Raw genomic sequence first — 19,169 nt, forward strand, 5'->3', positions numbered from 1 at the left:
AGCTTCGCCAAGAACTCAAATACACTAAAAGGGAATGTTTGTGAAGACCTGACCAGCATATTGATACTACATGGCCAAGAGTCGGGAGTATGGAGTTGAGGTGTCTCCAGTAAAGGGTCCTGGTAATACTCCATCATACAAAGACATCATAGACTATTGTGCTCTTCCAGCCTTGTGGTAACAGTTTGGTGAAGACCTTATCTGTTCCACCATGACTGTGCCCCCCCTGTGTACAAAGCCATCTCCATAAAGACATGGTTTGACCAGTTTTGTGTAGAGGAACTCAAGTGTCCTGAAGAAAGCCTGACCTCAACTCTACTGAACAGCTTTGGGGGGGGGGGGGGGGAATTGGAATGACGATGGCGAGCCAGGTCTTTTTCTTTTTGGTGCCCAACGTGAGACTTGTTGGATGAGAAGATCTGGCTCACACATCATCTGCACCCATTTTTGGGATTCAGGTACCAATGCCCACAGACACCCTTCAAAATTTTGTGGGAAGCCACCCAAGAAGAATGGAGTCAGCGCCATAAAGACATGGGTGTGACCAGTAGACATGTGCAATTCGTTCAGTTCCGAATTCGTTTGACAAATTCGTTAAATTAAGAAATTTCGGGAATTTTTTACATTTCCGAAGTTTGGAAAGTCGAAAGTTTGGAAAGTCGAAAGTTTGGAAAGTCGAAAGTTTGGAAGTCGAAAGTTTGGAAAGTCGGAAAGTTTGGAAAGTCGAAAGTTTGGAAAGTCGAAAGTTTGGAAAGTCGAAAGTTTGGAAAGTCGAAAGTTTGGAAAGTCCAAAGTTTGGAAAGTCCAAAGTTTGGAAAGTCCAAAGTTTGGAAAGTCCAAAGTTTGGAAAGTCCAAAGTTTGGAAAGTCCAAAGTTTGGAAAGTCCAAAGTTTGGAAAGTCCAAAGTTTGGAAAGTCCAAAGTTTGGAAAGTCCAAAGTTTGGAAAGTCCAAAGTTTGGAAAAAGTTTGGAAGGTCGAAAGGTTGGAAATTCAAAAGTTTGGAAATTCAAAAGTTTGGAAATTCAAAAGTTTGGAAATTCAAAAGTTTGGAAATTCAAAAGTTTGGAAATTCAAAAGTTTGGAAATTCAAAAGTTTTGGAAATTCAAAAGTTTGGAAATTCAAAAGTTTGGAAATTCAAAAGTTTGGAAATTCAAAAGTTTGGGAAATTCAAAAGTTTGGAAATTCAAAAGTTTGGAAATTCAAAAGTTTGAAATTCAAAAGTTTGGAAATTCAAAAGTTTGGAAATTCAAAAGTTTGGAAATTCAAAAGTTTGGAAATTCAAAAGTTTGGAAATTCAAAAAGTTTGGAAATTCAAAAAAGTTTGGAAATTCAAAAAAGTTTGGAAATTCAATAAAATAAAAAAATAAAAAATTAAAAAATTTGGAAATCCAAGAACAACGAAAATCTGAAAATTCGAAAATCTGAAATAAATATTAAATTATAGGTATTGGAATTTCCTTTCAAATTTGGCTGTTTGTGAACGTAACAAATACAAATTTATCCAAGGTTACGAATTATCTGAAATATCGAATGCCGCATCTAACGAATGGAACGTAACGATCCAATAATAATAAATAACAATAAAACCTTTTTATTATTATTCTTTATTATTCATTTTTTCCATTCCATTCGTTTAGATGCGGCATTCGTTATTTCAGATAATTCGTACTCGTTATGTTCACAAACAGCCAAATTTTTAAAGGAAAATTCCAATACCTAGAATTTAATAGTTATTATTTTGAATTTTACAGATTTTCTTTTTAGATTTTCAAAATTCCAAAATTCTGAAATTTGAAAATGCAAATTTTTCAGTTTTCCGAATAAAGCAAAAAAAAAAAAACGAATGAAACGAAAAACGAACACATTTGTTTGTCAGTGCACATGTCTAGTGACCAGTTTGGTGTGGAGGAACTCGAGTGTCCTGCACAGAGCCCTGACCTCCTCCCTACTGAACACCATCGGGATGAACCCAGAGTGGCAAATATGAACCAGATCTTCTCATCCAACATCAGTACCCGACCTCACAAATGGGAACAAATTCCCGCAGATACCCTCAAAATCTTTTGGAAAGGAACGCGTACCCTCCAGTCACGTAATCATTGTTTGGCCGGAAGTGAAGCATCAAGCGATTGCCAACCACGCTATACCCGAATGAAGGCTACAGAGCGGTCGGGGCAGTTCCGGGAGGGCATCATAGGACCAGTCCTTGGGACACAGCTGATCGCAGATCGGGGTAAAAGGTCCAACACAAGCCGGCTATCGGCATTCCTTTCCTCACGCTGACAGCATGAGAGGAGAGACGATAACTGCCTTATCAACTACACCGATAATCAGGGCACTGATCCTGATTATTAGTTCAGCCCCAATCAGAGGCCACCAGTGGCGCCAATCAGTGGCCACCTGTGGTACCAGTGGCCATCATTGGTGTCCATCAGTGGTACCAGTGGCCATCATTGGTGTCCATCAGTGGTACCAGTGGCCATCATTGGTGTCCATCAGTGGTACCAGTGGCCATCATTGGTGTCCATCAGTGGTACCAGTGGCCATCATTGGTGTCCATCAGTGGTACCAGTGGCCATCATTGGTGTCCATCAGTGGTACCAGTGGCCATCATTGGTGCCCATCAGTGGTACCAGTGGCCATCATTGGTGCCAATCAGTGGTACCAGTGGCCATCATTGGTGCCAATCAGTGGTACCAGTGGCCGTCATTGGTGCCAATCAGTGGTACCAGTGGCCGTCATTGGTGCCAATCAGTGGTACCAGTGGCCGTCATTGGTGCCAATCAGTGGTACCAGTGGCCGTCATTGGTGCCAATCAGTGGTACCAGTGGCCGTCATTGGTGCCAATCAGTGGTACCAGTGGCCGTCATTGGTGCCAATCAGTGGTACCAGTGGCCGTCATTGGTGCCAATCAGTGGTACCAGTGGCCATCAGTGGTGCCAATCAGTGGTACAAGTGGCCATCAGTGGCGCCAATCAGTGGTACCAGTGGCCATCTGTGGCGCCAATCAGTGGTACCAGTGGCCATCAGTGGCGCAAATCAGTGGTACCAGTGGCCATCTGTGGCGCCAATCAGTGGTACCAGTGGCCATCAGTGGTGCCAATCAGTGGTACAAGTGGCCATCAGTGGCGCCAATCAGTGGTACCAGTGGCCATCTGTGGCGCCAATCAGTGGTACCAGTGGCCATCATTGGTGCCAATCAGTGGTACCAGTGGCCGTCATTGGTGCCAATCAGTGGTACCAGTGGCCGTCATTGGTGCCAATCAGTGGTACCAGTGGCCATCAGTGGTGCCAATCAGTGGTACAAGTGGCCATCAGTGGCGCCAATCAGTGGTACCAGTGGCCATCTGTGGCGCCAATCAGTGGTACCAGTGGCCATCAGTGGCGCAAATCAGTGGTACCAGTGGCCATCAGTAGAAAGAATCAGTGGTACCAATCAGTGGCCATTGGCGCAGCCTCCGGAGCGCGAGGTCAAACTAAAGCCAAAACTCTATGGCTGTGGATGGAGTTTGGAAGGGTTAGAACCCCCACCCCAGGGGCATTCCCTCCCCCCTTTATTTGTCCTGGTGACTATGGTTACCAAAAACAAAAAGCGAGAGGATTTCCAAAAATGACAGATGTCACCAGAACAGAGTTTGACTTTTTTTTTGGGGCAACACAGCGGGGGGGGGGGGGGGGGGTGAGACCACCAGAGGGTCGGTGGATGGGCTAGAAAGAAACCTATTGAACGCTTATGTGAGCCCAATAAGAAATGTGTATTACATCGCAGCTCACTGGGATTTGGATGTGGCGGCCAGGGCAAGGGGTGGGCAAAGAGGGGGCAGTTGCCCCGGATGCAGCAGAGCAAGGGAGCAGAGAATGAACTTGGGTGGTGGTACACCCATTCTACAACTTGCAGTAGTAGTGGGGGAGGGGGGGTGCAGTACTCCACCCTTACCCTGGGCGCTGGATGGGCCTGTCCCGGGACTGGTGGTGGTGGCTGCATTAGTTGTCCTTTCTCAGATACCCCACCCCCCTTTTTATTTTTTACCTGGCGATCCTGCCAATACCCCACTTCCTGCCCTAGGGCGACAACGCTCACCCACCATCCTGGATTTGCACTGGAGCAGTGCTGTTACGCTAGAACAGGACTACAGAACACCTTCCCTCCTCTCCTCCTTAACAGAGGCGATGGGACTGAAGTGGTCAGAATATAACTGGGAACAACGGAACGGATCGGAGCGCCGCGCAGAATGCGGTTGGCTGGCAAGATTTCACGGCAGGATCAACGTGCCTATGGATTCGCAGACACTCCAATAAATCTGCTCCGCCGGTGACCTTCGGCGCCTCACCTGTGAATTTGGCCGCGGCGTCGATGTGATGTTTCACCTGGACGGCGAGCTCTCTGGTGGGCGTGACTACAAGGCCGAGCAGCGGTCTCGTATTACAGCCCTGCTGAGCGGTCTCAGACGCGACGGGGTTAAAATTAACGTCAACGTCTTCCACGACCTTCACACAGCCCAGGGCAGAAGACTCCTCATCATCCTCCTCCTCATCCTCCTCATCGCTGTCGTCATCATCATCCTCCTCCTCCTCGTTATTCAGGTTTTTATCCTCCTCCTGGTCTAAGGCCACCAACTCTGGTACCTCCTCCTCATCATCATCCGCCATCTCTGACTCCTCCTGGTCGGAGGTCTCCTCCTCCTCCTCCTCGGGTTTCTCATTCTCTTCCATCTCTTCCGTGATTCCCGACTCCCGCATCTTCCTCCATTCCAGGATGGAGTGGATCATCGGGATGGCAAAGGCCAAAGTTTTACCGCTCCCTGTACAGAGGAAGAAAATATTCACAATGTATTATGAGATCGGCAAAAATCAAATCTATAAACACCAACCATTACTTTAACCGCTCCCCCTCCCCCCCTGCCTTAAAAAAAAGTATTCATACCCCTTGAAACCCCCCACATGTTGTCATGTTACAACCAAAAATGTAAATGTATTTTATTGGGATTTTATGTGATGGACCAACACACAAGTGTTGTGAAGTGGAAGGAAAATGATACAAATAAATATGTGAAAAGTGTGGGGGAGGGGCATTTGTATGGCGCCCCCCGGAGTCAATACTTTGTAGAACCCCCTTTCTCTACAAGTCTTTTTGGGGGTGTCTCTACCAGCTTTGCCCATCTAGAGAGGGACATTTCTGCCCATTCTTCTTCTTTGTAAAATATCTCAAGCTCTGTCAGATTGGATGGAGAGCGTCTGTGATCAGCAATTTTCAAGTCTTGCCACAGATTCTCAATGGGATTTAGGTCTGGACTGTGACTGGGCCATTCTAACACATGAATATGCTTTGATGTAAACCATTCCATTGTAGCTCTGGCTGGATGTTTCGGGTCGTTGTCCTGCTGGAAGGGGAACCTCCGCCCCGGTCTCAAGTCTTCTGCCGACTCTAATGCCGCGTACACACCACCGGACTTTCAGGCAGACTAGGTCTAAAGGGATGAGTCCGGACAATCCGATCATCAGTGGGCAAGTCCGCTTGTTCGGAAAGTCCGTCTGGAAGACCGTCGGACCTAGTCTGCCGGAAAGTCCGGTCGTGTGTAGGCGGCATAACAGGTTTTCTTCTAAGATTGTCCTGTATTTGTCTCCATCCATCTTCCCATCACCTCTGACCAGCTTCCCTGTCCCTGAAGAAAACCATCCCCACCACATGATGCTGCCACCACCATGTCTCACGGTGGGGATGGTGTGTTCAGGGGGATGGGCGGTGTTAGTTTCCCCCACACATAGCGTTTTACTTTTAGGCCATAAAGTAGAATTTTGGTCTCATCTGACCAGATCACCTTCTTCCACATGTTTGCTGCCCCCTCCCCCACATGGCTTCTCACAAACTACAAACAGGACTTCTTATGACTTTCTTTCTCCAATGTCTTTCTTCTTGTCACTCTTCCATAAAGGGCAGATTTGTGGAGAGACGACTAATAGTTGTCCTGTGGACAGATTCTCCCCCCTGAGCTGTGGATCTCTGCAGCTCCTCCAGAGTTACCATGGACCTCTTGGCTCTTCTCTGATGAATGCTCTCCTTGCCCGGCCCAGTCAGTTTAGGTGGACGGCCATGTCTTGGTAGGTTTGCGGTTGTGCCCATACTCTTTCCATTTTCCGATGATGGATTGAACTGAGCTCCGTGAGATGATCAAAGCTTGGAAGATTATTTTATAACCTAACCCTGCTTTATACTTCTCCACAACTTTATCCCTGACCTGTCTGGTGTGTTCCTTGGCCTTCATGATGCTGTTTGTTCACTGAGGTTCTCTAACAAACCTCTGAGGGCTTCACAAAACAGCTGTATTTATACTAATAATTTACACACAGGTGGACTCTATTTACTAATTAGGTGACTTCTGAAGGCAATTGGTTCCTCTAGATTTTAGTTAGGGGTATCAGAGTAAAGGGGCTGAATACAAATGCACCTCCCCCACACTTTACATATTTGTATAATTTATCATTTTCCTTCCACTTCACAATTATGTGACACTTTGTGTTGGTCCATCACATAAAATCTCAATAAAATACATTTACGTTTTTGGTTTTAACGTGACAAAATGTGGGGAATTTCAAGGGGTGTGAATACTATTTCAAAGGCACTGTATGTAAGCCATTGAAAAAAAGAAAAACAACAAAAAAAACAACAAAAAAATAAAAACAACAAACACAACAAACAGCAAAAAAACAACAAAACAGCAAAAAAACACAATAAAAACAAAAAAGCAAAAACACAACAAACACAAAAGCTAAAAAACAACAAAAAGCAAAAAAAAACCACAACAAAAAACAAAACAAAAAAACAACAAACACAAAAGCTAAAAAACGACAAAAAACTGCAAGAAAACAAAAAGCAAAAAAACAACAAACACAAAAGCTAAAAAACGACAAAAAACTGCAAAAAAACAAAAAGCAAAAAAAACCACAACAAAAAGCAAAAAAACAACAAAAAAAAAAAAACACCACAACAAAAGGTAAAAAAGCAAAAAAAAAACCACAACAAAAAGCAAAAAAAAACACAACAAAAAGCAAAAAAAACTACAACAAAAAAACAAAAAAACAACAAAAAAATAAAAACAACAAACACAATAAAAACAAAAACACAACAAACACAAAAGCTAAAAAACAACAAAAAGCAAAAAAATAAAAAAAAAAACACACACCAAAAAGCAAAAAAAAACCACAACAAAAAAAACAACAAACACAAAAGCTAAAAAACGACAAAAAACTGCAAAAAACACACCAAAAAGCAAAAAAACACAACAAAAAGCAAAAAAACACAACAAAAAGCAAAAAAACAACAAACACAAAAGCTAAAAAACAACAAAAAGCAAAAAAAAAAAAAAAAAACACCAAAAAGCAAAAAAAAAAAACACAAAAAAAAAAAAAAACACAAACACAAAAACTAAAAAACGACAAAAAACTGCATAAAAACAAAAAGCAAAAAAAACACACCAAAAAGCAAAAAAAAAACACAACAAAAAGCAAAAAAACAACAAACACAAAAGCTAAAAAACAAAAAGCAAAAAAACAACAAAAACAAAAAAACACCACAACAAAAAAGGTAAAAAAGCAAATAAAAAAAACCACAACAAAAAGCAAAAAAAAAAAAAACAACAAAAAGCAAAAAAAAACTACAACAAAAAAACAACAAACACAAAAGCTAAAAAAACTACAAAAAACAGCAAAAAAAAAAAAAAAAAAAACCAAAAAAAAACACAACAAAATGCTAAAATACAAAAAAAAACAACAAACACAAAAGCTAAAAAACAACAAAAAGCAAAAAAACAACAAAAACAAAACAACCCTGACATCTTCCGCACTCTGATCAATGTTCTGCCACGAGGGCACAGCTAGTGCCAGCCTTTCCTATTCACTAGCCCGTAGTCACCCGCACGGTGAATCCAGTGTTGTCGCACAGCTCAGGTGGCATAGTCCCGGGTCCTGTGCTGCCATCCTGGTCCTCCTCACAAATTGTAGCCGGGTGCCCCTTCTAGGTACCCCTCCCCCGATGACAGGTGCCAGCGCCCTCCCTCCAATACCTGGTCCACCAACCTCCTGGGAGATGCGAGGTGGGCATCCCAGGAGGCTGCAGATCCAGAGACACATCACTCTTGGGTGGGTGAGAATCATTTCCGATCACGGAGGGGAGGAAGGAGAAGAGTCTCTCACGGTTGGGTGAAGGTCGGTTTACAACAAAGACATTTATTTTCCGCGGGTCTCGCGGTTACTTTTCCTGCACCATTAAAACTCCTCCCCCCTCCCCCGCCACATTTAGAACTCACCCGTCTCTGCCGCACCCAGAATGTCCATTTTGTCCCGGATTGCCGAGGGCAGCGCCAGAGCTTGTATGGGCGTCGGAGCGGAAAACCCCAAATAGCTGAGCGCCTGAAGAACCGGCGGCGGGACGCAGAGGTCTTTCCACGCCGACACGTTGGCGTCTTTGGCAGCCGCACCGCCCAACACCCCGGCGGCCCAGTTCTTGGTCTTCTTGGAGGACTTGGCGGCTGCAGGTTCCTCCCGAGGAGTCTCCGCCGGTCTCTTCTTCTTCTTCGGTCTTCTCTTCTTCTTTTTCTTTTTTGGCGCCTGAACATCCGTCGGCTCTACAGACGGTTCAGTGCGCTCCTCCTCCTCCTCCTCCTCCTCCTTCACGGTGTCCTGGTGATATTCTTCTTCGTCTTCTCCACCAAGAAACGCCTCCTCCGTCTCCTCCTTCGCTTTCTTGGCCTCCAGCTTTCTCTTGAGCTTTTTGTTCTTCTTTCCTTTGGGGAAATGTTCTTCTTCGGGACCTTCCCGCTCCAAGTCCTCCTCGCCGGCACCGCGCTTCCGCTTGGCGCTCCCCGCCGTCAGCTCCTTGGAGGATTTCACCAGCTTGTAACCCGTCAGCTCCTCGAAGCAGATCATCTCGTCCATCTTGCCGTCGGTGAAGAAGCTCGGGTCCAGCGAGACCGGCTTCCATTTCCCCGTGATTTTGATGCCTTTCTGCTGCAGCGAGGAGAGCGCCTTGCCCGACTTCCTGACCTTGCCGGACTTCCTGACCTTACCGGACTTCATGGCCTTTCCGGACTTCATGGCCTTTCCCGGCTTCATGGCTGCCAAATCTGAAATGATAAAATAATGAAAACAATTACAAGAAAGAATGTTCCTTCACACGCCCCTCCCCCATAATATTTTTTTTTAATTTCTTTTCTTTTTCATTTTTTGTTTTATTTTTTTATTATTTTATTTTATTTATTTATTTATTTATTTTTTTAGGGACATCGGACATTTCTGAGATTCTCGTCTAGGTGGGGGGACCCACTCACTGCAGGTTGAATATTTTTCTTCATGCATTCATATAGAATAAAGTGAAAATAAAATATAAAAAAAAAATAAAAGAAAATTTTATTTTAAATTAAAAATAAATATGACCAAAAATTATAAATTTTATTATAAATTATAAAAATTAAAATTTATAAAATTATGGCCAGTGGATGGCACAGATCATAAAAAATATATATATTACCTATAATTGTCAGGTTGAATGTTATTCTTCATACATTCATATAGAATAAAGTGAAAATAAAATATAAAAAAATAAATAAAATGATTTTTATTTTAAATTAAAAATAGAAATAAATATGGCCAAAAATTATAAGTTGTATTATAAATTATTAAAATTAAAATTTATAAATTATGGCCAGTGGATGGCACAGATCATAAAAAATATATATATTACCTATAATTGTCAGGTTGAATGTTATTCTTCATACATTCATATAGAATAAAGTGAAAATAAAATATATTAAAAAAAAAATGATTTTTATTTTAAATTAAAAATAGAAATAAATATGGCCAAAAATGATAAGTTTTATTATAAATTATTAAAATTTATATTTATAAATTATGGCCAGTGGATGGCACAGAACATAAAAAAAAAAAAAAAAAAATTATTACCTATAATCGTCAGCTCCATCTAGTGGCCATATTGCAGGATTTTGTTTTGTTTTTTTTTTTTTTTTTTTTAGGGACATCGGACATTTCTGAGATTCTCGTCTAGGTTGGGGGGACCCACTCACTGCAGGTTGAATGTTATTCTTCATACATTCATATAGAATAAAGTGAAAATAAAATATAAAAATAATAAAATGATTTTTTAAATTAAAAATAGAAATAAATATGGCCACAAATTATAAATTTTGTTATAAAAATTTAAAATGATAAATTATGGCCAGTGGATGGCACAGATCATAAAATATATATATATTAACTAGAATTGTCAGGTTGAATGTTATTCTTCATGCATTCATATAGAATTAAGTGAAAAAAAATATAAATTTTTGGCCATATTTATTTCTATTTTTAATTTAAAATAAAAATCATTTTATTTTATTTTTTTATAAGTTTTATTATAAATTATTAAAATTAAAATTTATAAATTATGGCCAGTGGATGGCACAGATCATAATATATATATATATATATATATATTACCTATAATTGTCAGGTTGAATGTTATTCTTCATACATTCATATAGAATAAAGTGAAAATAAAATATAAAAAAAAAAAAAAAAATGATTTTTTTTAAAAATTAAAAATAGAAATAAATATGGCCAAAAATTTATAAGTTTTATTATAAATTATTAAAATTAAAATTTATAAAATTATGGCCAGTGGATGGCACAGAACATAAAAAAATAAAAAAATAAATTATTATCTATAATCGTCAGCTCCATCTAGTGGCCATATTGCAGGATTTTTTTTTTTTTTTAGGGACATCGGACATTTCTGAGATTCTGGTCTAGGTGGGGACACACTCACTGCAGGTTGAATGTTATTCTTCATACATTCATATAGAATAAAGTGAAAATAAAATATAAAAATAATAAAATGATTTTTTTTAATTAAAAATAGAAATAAATATGGCCACAAATTATAAATTTTGTTATAAAAATTTAAAATGATAAAATTATGGCCAGTGGATGGCACAGATCATAAAATATATATATATTACCTATAATTGTCAGGTTGAATGTTATTCTTCATACATTCATATAGAATAAAGTGAAAATAAAATATAAAAATAATAAAATGATTTTTTTTAATTAAAAAAAAAAAATAGAAATAAATATGGCCAAAAATTATAAATGTTATTATAAATTATAAAAAATTTAAATTATGGCCAGTGAATGGGACAGATTATAAAAAAAAAAAAAATTCTTATCTATAATCGTCAGCTCCATCTAGTGGCCATATTGCAGGATTTTTTTTAACCTGTTTTGCTCTATTATGTATAAATGAATAACATTCAACCGAGAAAGGAAAGGGCCTCATTACCTTCGATGTTCCCCATTCGCACAGAACGAATGTACACAGGAGGACGCCGCACGTGACGAATAGCTCTGCAGTTTTTTTTTTTTATATAAATACAAAGTGTTTGCTCTGCTTCCATGTTATATACAGAGGTCTGAAGAGGACCCTATTCTATATCTGCATATATACTCCAGAGGGTCCCCCTCCCCCCCACTACACTGGATCAGGCCATGCTGGGACTTGTAGTCCTCTACCTAGGCTTACCACCTCATCCCTTTAAAACTGAACACATATTAATTACACAGTTTCTGTGGCTGATTAAGGTGATAATTAAACTCACTCGGTGCCTCGTCTGCATGAAATCAGCCTCAGAACCCGAGTAATTCATATGAGTTCGGGTTTAAAGGGATGAGGTGGTGACTCTACCACTACCAGAGGCAGCCCCTCCCCCCCCGGTGATCACATGACCTCATACACTCACCCCCGAGTCTCCCCTCAGCACACGATCCGAGCTCAGTGACCCCAAATATCACCCGATCTCCGGGAATCTCCTCCACATGCGGCTCTCAGGGCGCCGCCATTACCCCGTGACGTCATCAGCCGGAGACGGAAACAAACTTTCTTGATCGCGAACATTGGAGGACAACTGAGCGGTGCGGCCAGCAGAGGGCGCTGTGTGTCCTCCGTACCGTGTGTCCTCTCCATACTGTGCTCTCATCTCCGTACTGTGCCCTCATCTCCATACTGTGTGTCCTCATCTCTACAATGGGCCCTCATTTCCATACTGTGCCCTCATCTCCATACTGTGCCCTCATCACACTGTGCCCTCATCTCCATACTGTGCCCTCATCACACTGTGCCCTCATCTCCGTACTGTGCCCTCATCACACTGTGCCCTCATCTCCGTACTGTGCCCTCATCACACTGTGCCCTCATCTCCGCACTGTGCCCTCATCACACTGTGCCCTCATCTCCGCACTGTGCCCTCATCTCCGTACTGTGCCCTCATCTCCATACTGTGCCCTCATCACACTGTGCCCTCATCTCCATACTGTGCCTTCATCACACTGTGCCCTCATCTCCGTACTGTGCCCTCATCACACTGTGCCCTCATCTCCGTACTGTGCCCTCATCACACTGTGCCCTCATCTCCGTACTGTGCCCTCATCTCCGCACTGTGCCCCCATCTCCATACTGTGCCCTCATCTCCACACTGTGCCCTCATCTCCACACTGTGCCCTCATCTCCACACTGTGCCCTCATCTCCGTACTGTGCCCTCATCTCCGCACTGTGCCCTCATCTCCGTACTGTGCCCTCATCTCCGTACTGTGCCCTCATCTCCGTACTGTGCCCTCATCTCCGTACTGTGCCCTCATCTCCATACTGTGCCCTCATCTCCATACTGTGCCCTCATCTCCATACTGTGCCCTCATCACACTGTGCCCTCATCTCCGTACTGTGCCCTCATCTCCGTACTGTGCCCTCATCACACTGTGCCCTCACCTCCACACTATGCCCTCATCTCCATACTGTGCCCTCATCTCCGCACTGTGCCCTAATCTCCGCACTGTGCCCCCATCTCCGTACTGTGCCCTCATCTCCATACTGTGCCCTCATCTCCATACTGTGCCCTCATCTCCATACTGTGGTTTCATCTCCATACTGTGCCCTCATCTCCGCACTGTGCCCTCATCTCCGCACTGTGCCCTCATCTCCGCACTGTGGCCTCATCTCCGCACTGTGGCCTCATCTCCACACCGTGCCCTCATCTCCGCACCGTGCCCTCATCTCCGTACCGTGCCCTCATCTCCGTACCGTGCCCTCATCTCCGTACTGTGCCCTCATCTTGGTCTCATCTCCGCACTGTGGCCTCATCTCCGCACTGTGGTCTCATCTCCGCACTGTGGCCTCATCTCTGTACCGTGCCCTCAACTCCATCCTCCGGCTTCGCAGAGCCCATCACTACCGAATAAACTCCACCCCTATATATCCATCTGTATTTTATCACAATCTGTATTTTGTGCTAAAAATGACTGTAAACTCCCCAAATACATATTTATATTCTGGAAGCCGAGACCCCGGAGAATGAAGTGGTGGCTGCAAATTTTTTATGTGGCAAAATATTTATGTAGCTATTTATCAGTCTGTATGTTCAGGAAAATACACAGAAATATATTATAATATATCCAATAGAGCCGCACAACTTCTCTGGTCTCATGATGCCAATTCCATTCTACGAGGCATCACGATTACTGCCCATAGTTTACATCACAAATCCATCAATGCAGCCTCATCAGTGCCCATCAATGCAGCCTCACCAGTGCCCATCAATGCAGCCTCACCAGTGCCCATCAATGCAGCCTCACCAGTGCCCATCAATGCAGCCTCACCAGTGCCCATCAATGCAGCCTCACCAGTGCTCATCAGTGCAGCCTCACCAGTGCCCATCAATGCAGCCTCACCAGTGCCCATCAATGCAGCCTCACCAGTGCCCATCAATGCAGCCTCACCAGTGCCCATCAATGCAGCCTCACCAGTGCCCATCAATGCAGCCTCACCAGTGCCCATCAATGCAGCCTCATCAGTGCCCATCAATGCAGCCTCATCAGTGCCCATCAATGCAGCTCATCAGTGCCCATCAAATGCAGATTATCAGTGCCCATCAATTCAACCTAATCAGTGCCCATCAAATGCAGCCTCATCAGTGCTCATCAATACAGCTTATCAGTGCCCATCAAATGCAGCCTCACCAGGATCACACAGAGCGGGGATCTCCCACTGTGACATTGACCTTGGATCTGTAATGCCCAGCGGCCGATCTAGCCACGTCCCACCCCCCTGGGCTGCCTCCTATGGTAGACGTCACACTGATTCTATTTCGCGGCATATTGGACCAGTGTGCCGCCTCTCATAGGAGACAGTCTAGGAGGCGGGACTTTGTTACAGTGGTCGCTGGGCATTGCAGATCCAAGTGATCCATGTGACATACACATGGAGAGGAGGGGGGAGGGGAGGACTCTAACAGGGGCACGCTGGGGTGACATCATTCATGCAATCGCGATTCAGCTACTCTCTGCATTGATGGAGAATCATTTAAGGCTGAATCGCGATGCATTGATTAAACAATTATATTCAACACCCTCACTGTAATATGTAATGTATGTAATAATACTATAATACTAATAATATATTATCATATATAATATCCATAATATACAATAATTGGTAAAATATAAAAGATGAAAATACATCAAGTAAATAGATACCCAACATGTCTGTACCAGAAGTTCCACTTGACTCCACATGACCACACAGAGGCGCTCCGTTCACACCAAGAATTTCCTTCTTTTTTTTTTTAAACCCTGAGGAAGTGTGGAGCCTCCCATTGCCAGCTTTTCCTTCTGAAAATGCTGCTCACCTGGCTGCCATGGTTATCCAATGGCTTCAGAACTGTCTAATGCATAGAGAAGCACAGAGACCCAGTGTATGTCATGAATAAGGAAAGGGTTTTTTCAACTCCGCCCCCTTACTATCACAAAACATATTTGTAAATTTTAAAAACTGCCCCTGTGTGGGGAAACCCCCCCCCCCAAAAAAAAAAAAAAAAAAAAAAAAAACCGTACTTATCAGCAGACATGTGCACTGCCGAAAAATCGCTCATTTCTGTTTTCGTTTCATTATTTTTTTTTCCGTGTCATTTGTTATGAAGGCAACTCATAAATTTGTAAATTCGAAGATTCCTAAATTCGAAAATTTGTAAATTCAAAAATTGGTACATTTGAAAATTCATAAAATTGGTAAATTTGTAAATTAAAAAATGTGTAAAATTAAAAAATGTGTAAATTCAAAAATGAATAAATTCGAAAATTCATAAAATTGGTAAATTTGTAAATGAAAAAAAATGTAAATGAAAAAAATAATAAATAAAAAAATGTATAAATTAAAAAATGTATAAATTCGAAAAATCATTAAATTGGTAAATTAAAAAAGTTTAATTAAAAAAATTAATAAATTAAAAAAATGTATAAATTCGAAAATTCATAAAATTGGTAAATTTGTAAATGAAAAAATGTGTAAATGAAAAAATGAATGAAGTAAAAAATGTATAAATTCGAAAATTCATAACATTGGTAAATTTGTAAATGAAAAAATGTGTAAATGAAAGAATGAAAAAATAAAAAAAATTTATAAATTTGAAAATTCATAAATTGGTAAATTAAAAAATTGTAAATTATAAAATGTATAAATTAAAACAATTATAATATTGGTAAATTTGTCAATTTAAAAAATTGTGAATTAATAAATAAAAAATGTATCAATTCGAAAATTCATAAATTGGTAAATTTGTAAATTAAAAAAATTTATAAATTCAAAAATTCATAAATTCTAAAATCCTAACGTAAGAAAGAAAATCCAAAAATTCGAAAAAACAAAAATCCGAAATAATAACGAACTAAGTAACTAATAATAACTAACTATTCAATTATAGGTATTCAAATTTGTCTGTTAATGAACGTAATGAATATTTGGAAAAATCTAAATTTGGAAATTCGAAAATTCGAAAATAAGAACGCGGATTTATCCGAAGTTAAGGATTATCCAAAATAATGAATGCCGCATCTAAACAAATGGAACAGAAACAAATTAATAATAAATAATAATAATGAAACGTTTTAAATATTATTGTTATTTATTATTATTAATTCGTTATGTTCCATTAGTTTAGATTCGTTATTTTCGAATAATTCGTAACTTCAGATAAATCCGTATTCGTTACGTTCACTAACAGCCAAATTTGAAAGGAAATTCCAAAACCTATAATTTAATAATTAGTTATTATTAGTTATTTCAGATTTTAAAATTTTTTGGGTTTTTCATATTTTTTTAATTTACAAAGTTACAAATCGTCATTAATTTAAGAAATTATGAATTTACGAATTTTCGAATATTCGGATAAATTCGTTAAAACGGCTTTTCATTAATTTGGATGTTTCTGGATTAACAAATTTGTCGAAATCTGTTAAAAAATAAATAAACAAATTCGGAAATATCCAAATTAGCGAAAACCTGTTTAACGTTTTTTTTTTTTCTCCCCCCGAATATTTGTAAAAATGTATAATTCGTAAATTCGAAGATTAGTAAACGAAAAAAAAATTTGCACATCCCTGGAGTCCGGCGTTGTGTCGCTTTGCTAGAAAAGTTCTCCCTCCGCGGCTCCTCTTCGGCTCGCCAACTTGAATTAATTCCCAGTGCATGCGCAGGCCGGCCACATGGATCTTTTTCCAAGTTTACAGGACCTGGCAGATCCACTTTTGCGCATGCGCAGACACACCCCTCTAGTAGACATCCTGTCCCGTGTCTGTACATGCTCCAGACCCCGCCTCCTGGGGTTAAAGTTGTAGAAATCCCAAGAGGCAGTTGCAGGGCCGTGCGCATGCGCAGAAATGTCACATTGGATCCCAGAGTGTCCCGCAGTGTTCCTGCGCTTGCTCGGGTTTCAGGTGAACTTTAGAGGGGGTATACTTTTTTTTGCAGGGGGCGGGAACATTAAAAAGGGGCGAGGGTCTGCTTTAAAAACATCACTGTCCTGTTGGTGTGTAGACTGTGGGTAGTGTTGGGGGAGGGGCGCCCTCTGATGCCATACTGCAGCGATCAGTCAAAGTTCTCGAATTCGTTCCTATTTCCCAGGCAGTGTGCGCTTATTACTCACAGCTGCTACATTGTCACCAATTCAGCTGAAGAAAGACAATCAGATCATAGAGCCCAACAACTGTCTATGTCCCTTTGCCCTGACAACTGTCTATGTCCCTTTGCCCTGACAACTGTCTATGTCCCTTTGCCCTCAGCTCAATACTGCCCCCCCCCCCCCCCCCAGTTTGGAGGGGTTGTTATTCTGTTGCAACCAATGTGCCATTTAAAGATTTGTTCCACCTTTATGACCTTGTTTTATGTTACTCTTGTATTTAAGGATTGACATAAAATAAGGTTGCAATCTCCATCCCCCCCCCCTCTCCTAAACTGCCAACACCCCCCCCCCCCCATTTAACGCAACCTCCTGCCATTGGGCTCCGCCCACACAGCTGCGTCATTCTTTCATTGTGGTCTGTGCCAAGGTCACCTAGAGTCCCCGGGCACACATGCCACGACCCCCCTTCAAGATGTATAAGCATTATGTGTCAGCAAACCCCCCCGCAAAAAAAATGAGCACTAATCTGCATGCTTACCCCTAAACATAAATCCCCCCTCCTCCCAGTACAAATCTGCTGAAATCCCCCCTCCCATCCCCCAAACCCCCCCCCCCTAGCACAAATGTGCCCCACCCTAAAAAAACCTAGCACAAAGCCTCTACTTTTCAAACTTCCCATCAGAGTATACACCCTCATTCCAAGTCCCCCATCCTAGCACAAATCCCTCCCCCAATCATCCCTACTAGCATAAATCCCTCCAAAAAATGTTCCCCTCCTTCCTAGCACAATTGCCTCCCCCCCCCCACCATATCACATTATTATCTAGCACAGCCCCCACCCACCCCAGCACAAATCCTCCACCCTTCATACTTCCCCTCAGAGTATACACCCCCCCTCCAAGTCCCCCCTCCTTGCACAAATTCTCCCCCAATCATCCATACTAGCACAAATCCCACCCCCCCAAAAAAGTCCCCCTGCTTCCTAGCACAACCCCCCCCCCCACCACCATATCACATTATTATCTAGCACAGCCCCCAACCCACCCCAGCACAAATCCTCTTCACCCACCCCCCCCCCTCCTAGCACAAATCCTCTACCCTTCATACTTCCCCTCAGAGTATACACCACCCCCCTCCAAGTCCCATCTCCTAGCACAAATCCTCCCCCAATCATCCCTACTAGCACAAATGCACACTCCCCCCCCCATCCACCCCAACACAAATCCTCTTCACCCATCCCCCCTCCTAGCACAAATCCTCCCCCCATCATCCCATCTAGCACAAATTCCTCCCTCCAAAAAATGTTCCCCTCCTTCCTAGCACAATCCCCCCTCCCCCACCATATCACATTATTATCAAGCACAACCTCCCACCCACCCCAGCACAAATCCTCTCACCCATCCCCCCTTCTAGCACAAATCCTCCCCCCATCCCTCCTTCTAGCACAAATACCCCCCAATTATCCCTACTAGCACAAATCCCCCCCAAAAAAAGTTCCCCTCCTAGCACAATTCCCCTTCCCCACGCCATATCACACTGCCTAGCACAACCCCCCCCCCCCACCCTAGCACAAATCCTCTTGCCCCACCCCCCAGCACAATCCCCCCACCATATCACATTATTATCTAGCACAACCCCCCCACCCCAGCAAAAATACTCTTCCCCCATCCCCCCTCCTAGCACAAATCCCACATCCCACCTTCTAGCACGAATACCCCTCAATTATCCCTACTAGCACAAATCCCCCCCCCAAAAACGTCCCCCCTTCCTAGCACAACCCCCCACCCCAGCACAAATCCTCTTCCTTCACCCACCCCCAGCACAATCCCCCCCACCAGATCACATTATTATCAAGAACAGCCCACCCCAGCACAAATCCTCTTCCCCATCCCTCCTTCTAGCACAAATACCCCCAATTATCCCTACTAGCACAAATCCCTCCACCCAAAAAAGTCCCCCTCCTTCCTAGCACAATTCCCTCCTTCCTAGCACAATTCCCCTCCCCACATACCATATCTCATTGTCTAGCACAACCCCCCCCCCCCCCAGCACAAATCCTCTTCCCCCACCCCCCAGTACAATCCCCCCACTATATCACATTATTATCTAGCACAACCCCTCCACCCCAGCACAAATCCTCTTCCCCCATCCCCCAGTACAATCTCCCCAC

At 42.4% G+C, this 19,169-nt stretch overlaps 1 protein-coding gene across 1 annotated transcript in view; it reads right to left on the reverse strand.

Moving 5' to 3' along the window:
* DDX24 (DEAD-box helicase 24) overlaps positions 1 to 11,945 on the reverse strand; it is a gene marked incomplete at its 3' end in the record, with an annotated part of 18,052 nt that extends 6,107 nt beyond the window's left edge. Inside the window, 3 exon segments of the mRNA XM_077466668.1 lie at positions 4,333 to 4,803; positions 8,305 to 9,120; positions 11,794 to 11,945. Of these exon segments, the coding sequence (XP_077322794.1) occupies positions 4,333 to 4,803; positions 8,305 to 9,109 (1,276 nt within the window).
* Between the last annotated feature and the right edge of the window lie 7,224 nt (positions 11,946 to 19,169).

This window comes from Lithobates pipiens, unplaced genomic scaffold (genome assembly GCF_037356315.1).
Source record: "Lithobates pipiens isolate NorthernLeopardFrog02 unplaced genomic scaffold, aLitPip1_a1.2 Scaffold_37, whole genome shotgun sequence".
Classification (NCBI taxonomy): Eukaryota; Metazoa; Chordata; class Amphibia; order Anura; family Ranidae; genus Lithobates; species Lithobates pipiens.